The sequence below is a fragment of the Chiloscyllium plagiosum genome, unplaced genomic scaffold, assembly GCF_037043375.1.
Source record: "Chiloscyllium plagiosum isolate Xiang-an unplaced genomic scaffold, Cpla_swu_hap1 HiC_scaffold_48, whole genome shotgun sequence".
Classification (NCBI taxonomy): Eukaryota; Metazoa; Chordata; class Chondrichthyes; order Orectolobiformes; family Hemiscylliidae; genus Chiloscyllium; species Chiloscyllium plagiosum.
The window spans coordinates 347,194-364,486 of record NW_028270186.1 but is presented as its reverse complement, the minus strand read 5'-3'; the positions used below and the strand labels follow the sequence as shown (position 1 = coordinate 364,486).

General features: G+C 43.3%; 1 protein-coding gene across 1 annotated transcript; it reads left to right on the top strand.

Moving 5' to 3' along the window:
* The first annotated feature begins 1,120 nt into the window (after positions 1–1,120).
* LOC122542999 (caspase-3-like) lies at positions 1,121–7,736 on the top strand. Its single transcript, XM_043681149.2, has 4 exons — positions 1,121–2,231; positions 2,566–2,738; positions 5,549–5,696; positions 7,350–7,736. The coding sequence occupies exons 1-4, from the start codon at positions 2,009–2,011 to the stop codon at positions 7,589–7,591; spliced, it is 786 nt and encodes a 261-aa protein (XP_043537084.1). The 5' UTR covers positions 1,121–2,008; the 3' UTR covers positions 7,592–7,736.
* The last annotated feature ends 9,557 nt before the right edge of the window (positions 7,737–17,293 follow it).

Genomic DNA, 17,293 nt, shown 5'->3' with positions numbered 1-17,293 from the left:
CTCCCTGGAGAGGGTAAATTCATCTCTCAATTGATATCCAAACAGTTGATCTGATCATTTATTTAATTAGCTATTTGAGGGAGCTTGATACATGCAATTTGGCTGTTGGGCTTCGTACCTTAAGACAGTCTTCACAAATACTTAAATGGCTGTGCAATATGTTGACATATCCAATTTGTGAAAGGTGTTTCAGAAATGCAATTACCTGCACTTTTGTAGCTGAATTACAGGGGTAGGATCTGAATCATCAGTGTTTCTCCACACAATCGGCCTGACTGTGAGAGAAGGTAATCTTGTTATCAGGTTGAACTGTGAACTATCAGCAGGGTGATTGTGGTTACGCGTTGGTGATGAACAATTTCTGTTATACAGCAAGTTTAAGGTAATAAAAAATCGTAACATGTTTCACAAGGTTAAAGTAAAACATAACACCAAACCGTGTGAGGAGCTATGAGAGCAGATTGCCGAAAGCCTGTTTTTTAAAAAATAGGCAATGGGGAAGAACATGTTCCAAGAGGAAAGAGGTAGACATAATGGGGTCAGGTTTGGAATTCTTGGATGGTTGAAGGCATGCGCTGTTGCCAACCAGGAATTTGTAAAGTCTAAATTTCAGAAATGCAGTTCCCTATTAATGGGAGGTGAACGTGCACTGGTATTGGAGGAGGTAACAGGAAGGAAGGGGAGGCCATAGAGGAACCTGAAAACAAAAAGGATGAGCATTTCACAATTGAGGTCGGCATTGCCAAAGGGGATCTGGAGGAGGTCAAGTAGCCCAGGGCCATGGGTGAACAAGTGTTTGGTGTCACTGAGGACTCAGGAAGTGGTTGAGATGGTTTGAGAGAATAGAACATGTGAACCTGCTCATAACAAGTTGGAATAGTCTCCATACTCCTGGACATTAGAGGACACTGAGCACTGAACTGGGTCGTGGTTCCCAATGCTGTCCAATCGGTTCAGCTTCCCAAACTGAACAGTTTTAGTGACATGTTGATCCAGATGATATTAAGGATACCGACATCGAATATCAATATGGACAATTGATATTGTTATGAATATTGATCTAGATTCTGGTGATACTGATGATCCTAACACTATTGATGATTTTGAGGACACTGATACTATTGTGTTTGGGATAGAGATACTTCAAAACCCGTCCAGTTTGAGTGATTGAATTTTGAACTGTTGAGCTGTTGACTGCTTGGCCAGGTTAATCACAGTGTTATCATATGACCTCTGCTGCCACAGTAGTACTAAGATTTGGGGCAGAGTCTTCATGTGACCGAAAGTGAAATGTGTCTGCAAGCAGTCAATTTTGGTCATAAAGTAATGCAGTTGTTATCTGCAATAACTAACCTTATCAACTGCACCCTGTCTGTGAGTCAACGTCTCAGTGCAACTGGAGGAATATTGCCACATCAAATAGTCAAGACCCACAGGCCCCCATCACACCAAAACCAGCAATTGGTAAAAATGTCATGGTTTCTGCCAATCCAGATTTTTTTTTTGTAAAGAGTACAACAGACTGGAAATACACTGCAGGTGAAGTAGCAGCTACAAAGAAAGCATCAGACTTGGTGTAGTCAGAGCTTAAGCTTTAAGCATTAGTCTGATAGGAACACTTCTTTCTCTCTCCACTGAAGTGTCTGACCTGTTCAGTGTAAGCAGCTTTCTATTTTATAGGTTCCATGTTTTAGGTTCTTCTGTAATGTTTTAAATATCCAGGTTGCTAGTTCGAGATGTTTGTTTAAAGTAGCATGTTTTGCTGAAACATCTGATGACTAGTTTATCTTAACCACTGCTGAAACACACCTGGACATTTGCAGAAACAAGGGCTGCATTTTCTCTGTTCACAAACTTTAAAAAAAAACATCTGACTAAACTTTATCCTGTTGTCAGCAGTATCCCTTTAAATTACAGTGTACAGGGCGGAGCCACAAATTACCTGTTTCCTGTGTTTCCGAATTGCACCACATTGAACTAATTGATTACTGTAAACTGTCTCCTGTTAATGGCTGAAATGACAGATTCTCAGACTGGTTCAGGGCATTGCCTCAAACCCAGAGTGCTGATTATAACAATACAGAAATTCAATTCACACACAAACTTCACAGAACGGGTTGGAGCTTCAAGGGACACTAAGGAACTTCACAAAGTGCTGTCCAAACTGGGCTTCCAGGTGACGTTTAAGATCGATTGCACAGCAGAAGAGATCCTGCAGGAGTACAAACAAGGTCAGTGACTAGAAGAAATGGTTAAACTGGTTGGGATATTGAAATGTATACGGACAGTGGGATTAGACAGAGTGGTACATTAATGGGTGCGACAAGTCAGAGGGAGAACAGTATTAAGACTGAATGGGACATTAAGTGAGAGGGAGAGTGGGATTAGATGAGATGAGACATTCATGGGAGTGGGTGGGACATTAAAGGATCCAGGATGCAAGAGAGTGAGTAGGATAACACCAAGTGGGATTTTGGAGGATGTGGGAAGTGAGAGGAATGAGTTGAAATGGTGAATGCATCTTGTTTGGGATTATGCTTCAAAGATAGCTTTCTCTCTCTTCAGAAAGCTTTCGCAATCATGGATCCTACTTTATCTCAGTAATCTCCAGCCACGGTGCAGAAGGAATAATTTATGGATCAGACGGTTGTCCTATAAGGCTCTCAGAGATTTATTCCATGTTTACACCACAGAGCTGTCCCACGTTGGCTGGGAAACCGAAGATCTTCTTCATCCAGGTACATGTGTGACAGAGTCAAACACCTGCCATTTCTCCTCTTCCTGTCACTCCATCCTGCGCCGTCTCGCATCTCTGTGCACTCCCACATCTGAAAGTATTTTACAGCCACAAGATAGAACAGACAAGTTGGGATGGGAATAGAGCCCCTGAAGAGGCAGACTCAATAAAAATTCCAGGTGGCAATGGTAAAACAGTAGAAATATTAATATCTGAAGGATTTGTCAATGAACTAACGGGTAGACATGACATTAGGAATGAAATTTTTCATTTAAAAGAGAATGCGAAGCTGTATTTAAAGGATTGGTCATAGAGAAGGTATGGAATGCTCTCTTTTGGAGTGATTTTGGGTCTTAAAAAAACTTTAAAGAGGTCACTGCGATGATCAGATGTGATCATGGCAAATGTCAACTATCATTATTGGACTTTCAACACTTGGCTTCAGTACTAGAGATTTATGTGTCCTTTTTAGGAAAGGACAAACTGACCTGAAATGGTGGTGCTATGTTCATCGAACAAGATAGAGCCAAGCTCCTGAATCCATCAGTAAGCATGGATCAGTCTGACCCGAAGTAAATCACACAACACCAGGGTTATAGTCCAACAGGTTTAATTGAAAGTACAAGCTTTCAGAGCACTGCTCCTTCATCAGATAGCAGTCAAGGACATTTGGCCTTGGATCTTTGGGTAACTGTCCTCCAAGGCCGACTTCGAGACAAAAACAATGCAGAGTCGCTGAGCAGCTGCCTGGTATGAACTATAAGGAGAAGCTAGAAAAACTTCGGTTGTTTCCTGTGGAGCAGCGGAGGCTGAGGGGAGACTTGATGGGAGTCTATAAAATTATGAGATGCTTCGATAGGGTTGATGGTCAGTCTTTTTCCCAAGTTGAAATGTTTAAAACAAGGGGGCATGCACTTACGTGGAGGGGGAAAGTTCAAAGCAAATGTAAGGGACACAATGTTTACTCAGAGAGTGGTAGGAGTCTGGAACGCGCTGCCAGATGGTTGAGGCAGATACGATAGGGACATTAAAGGGACTTTTAGATAAGCACAAGGATATGCAAGGAATGGAGGGATATGGACCAAAGGTAGGCAGAAGGGATTAGTTTATAGATCAATAGACAATAGGTGCAGGAGTAGGCCATTCTGTCTATTAAATTTGGTGTCAAGTTCAGCACAGCATGATGGGCCGAAGGGCCTGCTCCTGTGCTGTACAGTTCTATGTCTAATTTATTTTGTTCTTATTAATAGATCAGGCAATTTAGCAGCAAAAGTTTATTGAAGGAGTGAAATGAAAAATAGTGAGCAAGTAAAAGGAAAACACAAACCACACAGCTTTTGAAAGGGAACATCTTTCTTGAATTCATTCATAAATTCATTGCCCGCTCCAAAGGGAAGTTTGCTATTTAGCTGAAGGATTCATACTTCGGAATCAAAAGTCCACTTCTCAAATTGACAACAAGATGTCAATGACAATAAGTCACTGGGTATTGAGGGAGGGTGACATGATGATACAGTTGAGGAGGACCACAACAAGCCCATTCATCAAGTTTCAGAATGGACAGACTCCTGGGAAATAGGTTTCAACATACATAAATGTGACTTTTTAGTATTTCACTTCATATTTAGTTTTATGAAGAAAAGGAGAATATAAATGAGGATCTGGGAGAACAAATATAGTATTCCCTATTAATTGTGATGCAGGACATGAAAAAAAGCCAACCAAACGCTCTGGTTAATTTTGAGGTGGAGAGAATTGAAAGAAGGATAAAATTATTCAAAGCATATGGAACCTCGGAAAGATCACAAAACTAAAAACAGGGTGCTTTGGATGTGAAATCTGGTACAATCACAATTGGGGTATAGTATTCAGCTCTGGTCACAATTGCGCTAAAAGAATCTGGAAGTCCAGGAGAGGATGCACAAAGGTCGACACAGGTATTACCAGAAATGTAGAAGGGTAGGGTAGGGAATGATTGTGACGAGATCTGTCAACTAATGTGAAAAACTTTGATGGAGTTGCTGCAGTGAAAGTGCTTCCACTCACTTGTGAGAAAGCATGAAATTCAAGGCCATCACTTGGTGACCTTATAGAGGTTTACAAAATTATGAGGGGCATGGATAGGATAAATAGGCAACGTCTTATCCCTGGGGTCGGGGAGTCCAGAACTAGAGGGCATAGGTTTAGGGTGATAGGTCTCTTTAATATCTTTCCCCTAAGGGGCAACTTTTTCACGCAGATGGTGGTACGTATATGGAATGAGCTGCCAGAGGAAGTGGTGGAGGCTGGTACAATTGCAACATTTAAAAGGCATTTGGACAGGTATATGAATAGGAAGAGTTTAGAGGGATATGGGCCGGCTGCTAGCAGGTGGGACTAGATTGGGTTGGGATATCTGGTCGGCATGGACGGGTTGGACTGAAGGGTCAGTTTCCGTGCTGTACATCTCTATGACTCTATAAATCCAACAGGGAATTCAGGAGAAATATCTTCACCCAAAGATTAGTGAGAATATGGAACTCAGTACCATGAGGAGTAGATGAGGTGAATAATTTAGACTCATTTGAAGGAAATTTAGATGAGAGGATGAAAGGACTAAATGGATTTGGGGGGGGGCAAAGCGAGCAGAAAAGATGGGACAAAGCTGATGTGGGGATTCAATCCTAGCATGCAGCTGTTGGACCAAATGAATGGTTTATGCTCTTTAAATGTTGTTTTGAATCCCACATGCTGATTAATCCTGTAACCCAAAGTCTGTGCTTTATTGGCCTGTTTCTACTGTGGTTGCTCTAATCTGTGTGTCTGTCTCAGGCCTGTAGAGGGTTGCAGCTTGATGACGGTGTCTATCTCGAAACTGATGGAGTAGTGGAAACAGACAGTGGCTGCTCCACACAGAGTGCCTACTCACATTATGAAGCAGTGCCTGAAGACACCACGGTCCATTTCTCCACCAGTTCAGGTGGGTATCTCAGAGTAGAATACACACATTCAACAAAAACTGCGGTGGGGGCAAGAGCAACAGTGGACAAAGTGAAAAAGACAAAGAGAGAGGGGAAAAAATTGGGAAAATGAAAAGAGAGAGAAACTTGAATACAAAGTAAAGCAAATAAATGACAGCGTCTCGCATGCACTCACACCCAGTCTCAGTCCGTCCAACATTCAGCCTTTATTCAAACGCGCACAACACATTTGTATTCTCTCTCTCACTCATTGGGCTGTGGGCTAGTAGTTCTTCTGGTCCTTTCGATCAGTAGCTTGATCAAATGGAGATGATGAGCAGGACTTGAGTTTCTGAATCAGTTTCAAATGGAGTTCCTGGTGCCCCCAAACTATGTTGGGGAACTAGCAGCTAACAGTGTTGTCTACCTGAGGACATGCTAATTTGCAGGTGAGGAAGGCAGTGGGGGAGGGAGAACAAAGAAAATTTACAGCTCTTCGGCCCTCGACGTCTGAGCCGATCCAAATCCACTGTCTAAACCCGTCACCCAAATCCTAAGCATCTGTACCCCTCTGCTCCCTACCCACTCATGCATCTGTCCAGACGCATCTTAAATGAATCTACCATGCTTGCCTCGACCACCTCTGCTGGTAATGCATTCCAGGCACCTAACACCCTCTGTGTAAAGTACTTGTCGCATGTATCCCCCTTAAACTTTTCACCTCTCATCTTGAAAGCGTGACCTCTTGTTATTGAATCCTTCACCCTGGGCAATGGTTCTCTCTATCTACCCTGTCTATCCCCTTCATGATTTTATAAACCTCAATCAGGTCCCCCCTCAATCTCCTTTGTTTGAATGAAAACAAACCAAACTTACTCAACCGCTCTTCATAGCTAGCACCTTCCATACCAGGCAACATCCTCGTAAAGCTTCTCTGCATCCACTCCAAAGCATCCACACCTTTTTGGTAATATGGTGACTAGAACTGTACACACTGTGTGAAATGTGGCCGAATCAATGTCTTGTACAATTTTAACGTGACTTGCCAGCTCTTATGTTCAATACCCTGTCCGATGAAGGCCAGCATACCATAGGCCTTCTTTACCACTCTATCCACCTGCGCAGCAATCTTCAGGGTACAATGGACTAAGCGTAGAGATTTGGAGGTACTCTCGCATGGAAGGCATTGCAGCCTGCCATTTTGGAGGGGAAGCGTAGAGAGAGAGTGAGATGTAAAACTCACTATCAGCATCTTGTGAAACATTTTAGTTCTAAACAATGGTCACAGTCACAGGACCACCATCACAGAATGTGAATCCCACCCCAGACTTGCCCAAAGCCTTAACTATAGAAACAAGGCTGGAACTTGCCCTGTGCGCTGGCCTCTGGTGTATCACCAGGCTCCTCTACTATCTCTGACACAGACTCTTAGATTGACTGGAGCATTACAGGTCATTGTTCTGAATTGGCCTTGAACTTCAGCTGATATGGCTACCAGCCACTGACTGGAATTAGGTGCTTCCATTTTCTCTCTCTCTCTGCTTATGCCTCTGGGAATTTCGTCAAAGCTGAGTGATGATAATAAACTGATAGGTTGGCGAACAGCACAAATATGAACATTTGTCCACCCCATGATCACAAACCAGGCTAAGATGACGTCTGTGTAATTTCAGATCATGCTGCTTTCCTCCGACCTGGATATGGCTCCATCTTCCTGCAGAGTCTATGTAAGATGCTGATGGGGGAACAGAGACACTGGGAGCTCCTGCGGATCATGACTCGGATTAATGGGCTGGTTGCCTGGAGCTTTGAGTCCAGAGGACTGAATTTCGGGGGCAAAAAGCAGATGCCTTGCTTCGTTAGTAGGATGCGACATGAGGTTTTTCCATTTTCCGACAGACTGACTCCAGCCTGATAACCACTGTCATCCAATGAATGACCACTAATTGTACTAATGTTTCATCCAAAATCTACTTTCACTTATACATAGCATTGTTAATCAATTAAAACATCTCAAAGCATTTGACAGAATCATATCAAATAAAGAGACAATAAAGGAAGACATTGGACAAGTTGATTTAAGAACTTTACTAAGAAGTTTAGGGTAAGGACAGTGCTTCCTTAATGCCAAAATTCCAAAGAGCAACACTCCTTCAGTACTGACTGTTAAGAAAATCTAGGAGATATGTCCATTACGGTCAACAAATACTGATTCCCACTTTTTGTTTTAGATAGGTGTCCTATGCAATCAATTAAGACCTCTGCAAATGTGGGAATAAGTATTAAAGGTGCTGGTTTTATCACTGCCTGAGATTTTCTAATTCCCTGACACAGATGGCATGTCTAGGAAAATTCACCCACATACCTGTGCAGTCCAAGCCAAAAAAAAAATTTGTATTTTGGCTTTAGCTTTCCTTATTCCCAAATGATCTCCTACTGTTAACTCACATGCCACCCTCAACACCACTTTTCTATAACTCACGTGTAATACAGTTTGAACTTCTGCCCATTTCTTGACCACCTGAATATGTGATGATCTCCATTTCCTCATCAAGAACTAATTGTTAAGATAGTAACATTCCAGCATACACTCAGATTCTTTGGTGTATAATTTTTGATTCAATTGCTTTAGAGTCATAGAGATGTACAGCATGGAAACAGACCCTTCAGTCCAACCCGTCCATGCTGACCAGATATCCCAACCCAATCTAGTCCCACCTGTCAGCACCCTGCCCATATCCCTCCAAACCCTTCCTATTCATATACCCATCCAAATGCCTTTTAAATGTTGCAATTGTACCAACCTCCACCACTTCCTCTGGCAGCTCATTCCATACACATACCACCCTCTGTGTGAAAAATTTGTCCCTAAGGTCTATTTTATATCTTTCCCCACTCACCCTACACCTATGCCCTCTAGTTCTGGACTCCCCCATCCCAGGGCAAAGACTTTGCCTATTTATCCTATCCATGCCCCTCACAATTTTGTGAACCTCTATCAGGTCACCCCTCAGCCTCCGACACTCTAGGGAAAACAGCCCCAGCCTGTTCAACCTCTCCCTGTAGCTCAGATCCTCCGACCCTGGCAACATCCTTGTAAATCTTTTCTGAATCCTTTCAAGTTTCACAACATCTTTCTAATAGGAAGGAGACCAGAATTGCACGCAATATTCCAACAGTGGCCTAACCAATGTCCTGTACAGCCGCATCATGACGTCCCAACTTCTGTACTCAATATTCTGACCAATAAAGGAAAGCATATCAAACGCCTCTTCACTGTCTTATCTACCTGCGACTCCACTTTCAAGGAGCTATGAACCTGCACTCCAAGGACTCTGTTCAGCAGTTTTTCATCTTTCAGGTGTAATTCAGTTAATTTCTCTGAACTAAAAATATCAATATCCACTTTGTCCTCACCTGTTCTTAATTTTTTCTCAACTGTATGCTTTGTTTCCAGGAACAGAGTCAGAGGGAGGAGTACAAGAGTTACTAAAATCAAACTCAAAAAGTAACTTCACAGGAGGTTTGGTGACCAGATGGGCTGATAGGAAATCTGGCCTAAATTTGAACAAGCAACACTGCAAAACTAGTTCATAAATGAGTAACTAACCAGGGATTAACTAAGTAATTTAACTAACAAAGTAGAGATGGCCGGGCAGGTGACGTTTTCCAGCTGTATGATGTGGCAGCTGGCTGATCTCATTGTGAGCTGCAGTGACCACATCTGCAGCAAGTGTTGGTTGCTGGAGGAACTTGGGCTCAGCATGGATGTGCTGGAGTCCACACTACACACATCAATGAGGGGGAGAGTTAACGGAATGTTTTGTTGCAGGAGGTGGTCATGCCTGGGAGATTAAGTACCACAAATTCAGTCAGTGGCCATGGACAGCAGGGTGTGAGGGATCCTGTATTCATGAAGAGAGGAACCTGTGCTCATGATCTTATCCAACAGGTACAAGGTCCTTGCTCCCTGTGTGGATGAGGAACAGAGCTGTAGGGAGAATGAGCCAGCTGACCATGGCACTGTGATACAGGGGACCATTCAAGAGCGGGAGTGAAAAGACAAGTGGTAGTTGTAGGGGAGGAGATAGGATACTTTGTAAGCAGGATAGAGAATCCCACACCGTCTGTTACCTGCCTGGTGTCAGAGGAAGGGACATGTCTGACTGGCTTGAAAGGATATTGGAGAGGGAGGGGGAGGATCCAGTTGTGCTCCATGTCAGGACAAACAATAAAAGCAAGACGAGAAAACAGGGACTTGTTTAGGAATCATCAGGAACTAGGAACCAAATCAGAGAACAGGCCCTCAAGGGTTATAGTGTCCGGATTACTACCTGAGCCATGTGCACCTTGGCGGAGGAGCACGAGAATAAGGTCAGTAAACACGTGGCTGAAAAGAGGGCTTCCTTTTCATGGGGCACTGGTATCAGTATTCGACCAGGAATGATCTGTACCATTGGGATGGTCTCCACCTGAACCAGGTTAGGACCAGTGTTCTGGTGAATAGGGTGGTCAACACGACTTTAAACTAGAAAGTGGGAGGGAAGGAAAAGGTAATATCAACAAACAGAGTTCGACCCCATCTCCTATCCCCTGGGAAAAAAGAACAGGAAATGACATCACCAACCCAAACATATAAATAGCAGGAATTATCCACAGTGCTTCGCCTGGATGCTCACTGAAGATGTTACCTAGCAGGGTGACGAAACGACCCTTCCAGCTCAGCGAGCAAACCTACATCCAGAACCTCAACCTGCGCTACAAATCTTCTCAAAACTCGGTTATACGCCAAATAGTTTAACGGCCAATGGGAAACAAAGCTGCAGATTAACATCTATGGGGCTGGATTCGACCGCATGAAAATGTATCAAAAAGTGAAAAGGAAGGACAACTCAGGAGCAGTTATTAAAGTGTCCAGAACACAAAATAGGATGGAAGTATTTGGAAAGGGTTAGGCATCTAACATCAGGCACACTGGCTAAAGGGATGACAATGAGAAGAGGGGCATTAAATACAGGACTGTAGATGTTATGTTGGAATGCACAGAGTGTATGAAATAAGGTAAATGAGCTTATGGCACAGTTCAGAATTGGCAGGAATGATGTGGTGGGCTCTACATGTAGCTGCAAGGGGATCAGGACTGGGAGCTAAATATCCAAGGATATGCATCCTATCGAAAAGACAGGCAAGTGGTCTGAAGAGATGGGATTGTGTTATTAGTAACAAATAAAATTAAATCAATAGTACGAAATGATGTTGGGTCAAATGATGTAGAATCTGTATGGGTAGAGTTGGAAACAGCAAAGGTAAAAGAACCAGAGTTGGACTTATGTGCAGGCCTCCATACAGTAGTTAGGATTTGGTGCACAAGATATACCAGGCGATAGAAAAGATGGGTAAGAGAAGCAAGGTTGCAGGGATCATGCGGCATTTCCATACACTGATGGACTGGGCAAACAAGGTGGGCAGTGGATTGCAAGAAAAGGAATTTATGGAATGTCTTCGCGATGGCTTTTTGGAGCAGCTTGTGGTGAAGCCCACAAGGGAACAGGCAATTCTGGATTTAAAGTTGCGCAATGAGGTAGACTTGATAAGAGAGCTTAAGGTGAAGGAACCGTTACGAAGGCAGTGACTACAACATGTTAGAATTTCCTCTGCAATTTGAGAAGGTGAAGGTGGAATCAGATGCAATGGTATTACAGCTGAATAAAGGCAACCACAGAGGCATGAGGGAGGAGCTGGGCAGAATTGACTGGGAGAGGAGCCCAGCAGAAAAGACAGTGAAAAGCAATGGCAGGAGTTTCTGGGAGTAATTCAGGAGACACAGCAGGAAAAGCAGCATGATATAGGGAGGATGGGGCTGACTAGAGAAGTCAGGGACAGTACAAAAGTGAAAGAGAAAGCATATATTGCAGCGAAGGGCAGTGGGAAACCAGAGGATTGGGAAGCTTACAAAGACCAACAGAGGGCAACAAAAAAAGGGAGAAGATTAAATATGAAGATAAACTAGCCAGTAATATTTAAGAAAATTGCAAAAGTTTCTTTACATATATAAAGGGCAAAGATGGACACTGGGCCCCTTGAAAATATGCTAGAGAAGTAGGAAAGAGGAACCAAAAATGGCTGAGGAACTGAACACTTACTTCACGGTGGATGAGACGACTAACATCTCAAAGATTTAAAAGAGTCAGGGCCATCACCAAGAACAAAGTGCTAGAAATAACTTGGACCAAATGAACTACACCCCAGAGCTCTGAAGGAGATACCTGAAGAGATTAGATTACTTTTTTAGATTACTTACAGTGTGGAAACAGGCCCTTCAGCCCAACAAGTCCACACCGATCCGCCGAAGCACAACCCACCCAGACCCATTCCCCTATATTTACCCCTTTACCTAACACCACGGGCAATTTACCTGACCTGCACATTTTTGGATTGTGGGAGGAAACCGGAGCACCCGGAGGAAACCCACGCAGACATAATGGTGGAGGCATTACTGGTGATCTTCCAGGAATCACTGGAATCAGGGAGGGTCCCAGATGATTGGAAAATTGCTAATGTAATACCCCATTTAAAAAGGGAGTAAGTCAAAGATGGGAAATTATAGGCCAATTAGCCTGACCTCAGTTTTTGATAAGATTTTGGAATCCATTGTGAAGGATAAGATTCCTTAATACTTGAAAGAGTATGATAAAACAGGGCAAAGTCAGCATGGATTCATCAAGGGGAGGTCATGCCTGACAAATCTTCTAGAATTCTTTGAGGACATAACAAACAGGTTAGACCAAGGAGAGCCAATGGATGTTATCTAGAAGGCCTTTGACGAGGTCCCACACAGGAGGCTACTGAGTAAAATAAGGACCTCTGGTGTCAGAGGTAATGTGCTCCCCTGGATAGAAGCTTGGCTGTCTGGCAGAAAGCAGAGTGTGGAGATAGAAGGCTCTTTCACAGAATGGCAGCCAGTTACAAGTGGTGTTCCGCAAGACTCCGTGTTGGAACCACAACTTTTCACTTTATACATTAACGATCTCGATGACTGAACTGAGGGCACTCTGGCTAAGTTTGCAGATGATACAAAGATAGGTAGATGGACAGCTAGCATTGAGGAGGTGGGGGAGGCTGCATAAGGATTTGGACAAGTTAGGAGAATGGGCAAAGAAGTGGAAGATGGAATATAATGTGTGGGGTCTTGCACTTTGGTCGGAAGAATAGAGGCATGGACTATTTTCTAAATGGAGAGAAAATTCAGAAATCTGAAGTGCAAAGGGACTTGGGGGTTCTAGTCCAGGATTCTCTCAAGGTAAACGTACAGGTTGAGTCAGTAGTTCGGAAGGCAAGTACAATGTTAGCATTTATTGAGAGGACTAGAAAATAAAGGCAGAGGTGTATTTCTGAGGCTTTATAAAGCTCTGGTCAAACCATGTTTCGAGTAGTGTGAGCAATTTTGGGCCCCAAACCTCAGGACAGATGTACTGGCCCTGTAGCATGTTCACATGAGATTCATCAGAATGGTCCAAGGAATGAAAAGCTTAACATATGAGGAAGGCTTGAGGACTCTAGGACTATACTCGATGGAGTTTAAAAGGATCGTAAGTTCATTAGACATAGGAGTGGAAGTGAGTCCATTCGGCCCATCGAGTCCACCATCTAATCATCACTGATGGGCATTTCAACTCCACTTACCCGCACTCTCCCCGTAGCCCTTAATTCCTTGCGAGATCAAGAATTCATCAATCTCTGCCTTGCAAGACATTTAATGTCCCAGCCTCCATGGTGCTCCATGGCAATGAATTCCACAGGCCCACCACTCTCTGGCTGAAGAAATGTCTCCTCATTTCCATCCTAAATTGACCTCCTTTAATTCTAAGGCTGTGCCCACAGGTCCTAGTCTCCCCATCTAACAGAAACAAATTCCCAGCGTCCGCCCTTTCTAAGCCATGCATTATCTTGTAAATTTTTATTAGATCGCCCCTCAACCCTAATGAATATAATCCCAGGATTCTCAGCCATTCATCATATGTTAGGCCTACCATTCCAGGGATCATCCATGTGAATCTCCACTGGACATGGTCCAGTGCCAGTATGTCCTTCCAGAAGTGAGAAGCCCAAAATTGGACACAGTATTCTAAATGGGCCCTAACTAGATCTTTATAAGGTCTCAGAAGCGCATCGCTGCTTTTATATTCCAACCCTCTTGAGATAAATGACAACTTTCTTAATCACGGACTCAATCTGCAAATTAACCTTCAGAGAATTCTGGATTAGCACTCCGAGATCCCTTTGCACTTTGCCTTTATGAATTTGCTCACCGTTTAGAAAATAGTCCATGCCTGTATTCCTTTTTTCCAAAATGCAAGTTCTCGCATTTAGAGTCATAGACTCTATGACTCTGTTTATTTTTGTAATCTTCCCAATCTTCTGATTACCCAGTGTTCTTGGCCACTGTATAGGCCCTCCCTTTCTCTTTGATACATTTCCTGACTTCCTTGGTCAGCCATGGCTGTCTCATAACCCACCGACCCTGGATAATCTTTCTTTTCTTTGGGGTGGACCTCTGTACTGTGTCCTCAATTACACCCAGAAACTCCTGCCAATGTTGCTCTACTGTCTTCCCCACCATGCTCTGCTTCCAGTCGATTTTTGTCAGTTCCTCTCTCATGCCCCTGTAATTACCTTTACTTAATTGTACCACCATTACATCCGATTTTGCCTTCTCTCTTTCAAACTGCAGACTGATCTCGACCATATTATGATCGCTGTGTCCTAAGTGTTCCCTTACTTTAAGATTTTTTACAAAGCCTGGTTCATTACATTGCACCAAGTCCAGAATAGCCTGCTCCCTTGTGGGCTCCATCACAATTGTTCCAAAAAGTCATCTTGTAAACATTCCATAAATTCCCTTTCTTTGGATCCACAAGCAACATTATTCACCCAGTCCACCTGCATATTGAAGTCCCCCATAATCACCGTGACCTTGCCTTCCTATCTATTTCCCGGTTCATGCTGCGCCCCTGGTCCTGACCACTGTCAGGGGGTCTGTACATAACTCCCATTATGGTTTTTTGCCTTTGTGGTTCCTCAACTCCACCCACACAGACTCCACATTATCTGACCCTAAGCATTCAGTGCCATAGATTTAATTTCATTCTTAACTGACAAGGCAACCCCATCCCCTCTGCCCACCTCGCTATCTTTTCAATAAGTTGTAAATCTTTTAACCCCCTGCAACCACATCTCTGTGATGCCGACCACATCATAATCATTCATGATGATTTGTGCTGTTAATTCATCTACTTTGTTTCAAATACTACAAGCATTCAGATAAAGTGCCTTAATGCTATTTTTTTTATCCTCATGATTTCTAACATCTCTTGTAATATGTCCTAAGTTATCCTTCCTTTTTGCTTCATTCCTAGTCTTCCCTTGAACTTAAAGCCTGCACACATGCTAACCTGCTGCTTATCTTTCTACTTGACTCCATACTCCCTGTCGATTTCCCTTTCCCTCCACCCCGACTCAAGTTTAAAGTTCAAGTGACCACCCTATTTATCCTTTGCGCTAGAACACGGGTTCTAGATTGGTTCAGGTGGAGATCGTCCTATCGGTACAGATTCCCCCCCCGATTCCAAAACTGATGTCAATGTCCCGTGAAATGGAATCCCTCTTTCCCACACCAATCACTTAGCCATGTGTTTACTTCCCTAATTTTCTTACCTCCAGAGATTATAACTCTCGAGGTCCTGTACTTCAATTTCCTTCCTTGTGCTTAATACTCCCCAAACAAGTAGATAGGAATTGGATAGGTAGATGAAAGTGGAGTTGATTGATTGGAATGGAAGGTGGACCGGATAGGTGGGAAGGAACTTGGACAGGTAGGACAGTTCAAGAGGGTGTTGCCGTGTTGCCCCCCTACCCTCCTCTTCCCCCCCCACCCCCCACCCTCCTCTCCCCTCCTCCCCCCCCACCCTCCTCTCCCCCCACCCTCCCCCCCCAGGTTAGATCTGGGATAAGGTGATGGGAGGGAAAATAAGGGTAGTGGGGTGGAAGGTGAGGACCAGGAGAGTTCTGTCCTTGTTGCAATTGGAGGGGAGAGATTCGAGGGTGGAGTTGCGGGAAGTGGAAGAGATGCACTGGAGGGCATCGTTGACCACATGGGAGGGGAAATTGTGCTCTTTGAAGGAGGTGACCAAATTTCTGCTCCTACGTCTTTTGGTCTTGGAGACTATTAATTTAGAACAGTTCAAAACTTCACTCCCTGAAATAGTGAGAATTCATGTGGAAGAGCAGAGAGTTAAGACTGCAAGATTAGCAGCCAAAATGGCAGATGATTATAAATTGGTTCATAAATCAAAATTTGGCTTCTGACGATAACTTCAATCTGTGAGGAATGAGACATTTGGAAAAGAGAAATGCTCAGGTATTAAGGGAAAATGAGATCTCACTGAAGATAGTGAAGATATTTTAATCACAGGGTAAAAAGAAATCCCATTTCAGGAAAAGAGAAGTAAAAAAGCTCCGATGTTTTTCCTGCAATAAAGTTGGCCGCATAAATTTGCAGTGTTGGCGGTTTAGAAAAAGCACTGGGAAAATGGATGTGGGAAAACAAGATACACCAGTGAGTTTTGTTGAAAATACAAAAGGAAGCCAAGAATCTGCAAAAGAATGTACAATCTCATGAGGGGTTAGTTGAGAAGTAAATGCCAGATCCCTTGAAATAATTTGCTTATGAGGTTAAGGTTTACTCATATACGCCAGGTAAAGAAATTAAGATTTCAAGAGATGTGGAAGTCAATCTTTGGTGAGAGATGTGTAATTCAGGAGTATTGCCACAAAAGGTGATTATATGTGGAATTCACAATGAGAAGAACAATGTTCCATTATATAAAGTGAGTTTGGAGAATCTAATGAAAAATGGTGAAGTGATGGTAAGAGTAATAGAGAAATTCTGGATTCCAGGAATACAGTTTATCCTTGGTCATGATATAGCTGAATCACAGGAGGGAGTGATGCCAATGGAAAATAACTCAATTGAGGTGTTACACAAAGTATTCCATGGGATTTTTCCTGACTATGTGGTAGCAAGGTCAGATGACCATAAGACACAGGACCAGAATTAGGCCATTGAGTCTGCTCCACCACTCAATCATGGCTGATAAGTTTCTCAACCCCATTCTCCCACTTTCTCCCTGTAACCCTTGACAATCAAGAACTTATCTATCTCTGTCTAAAATACATTCAATAACTTGGTCTCCACAGTCTTCTGTGGCAATGCATCCCATAGATTCACCACTCTCTTGCTAAAGAAGTTTCTCCTTATCATCATTCTAAAAGGTCTTCCCTTTATTCTAAGGCCTGGGGCCCTAGTCTCTCCAACCATTGGAAACATTTTCCCAACATTCACTCTATCCAGGCCATTCGGGATTCTGTCATTCCTGTTGAAGGGTTAATGCCCGAAACGTCGACTCTGCTCCTTGGATTCTGCCTGACCTGCTGTGCTTTGCCAGCAGCACGATCTCGACTCAATATAGACCAGGTTCCCTCCTTAGATTCCTAAAACGTCTGTAGGCTTCTGCTGCTAGCTCAGATGCACTGGAGATGCATTTTCCACCTGATCATA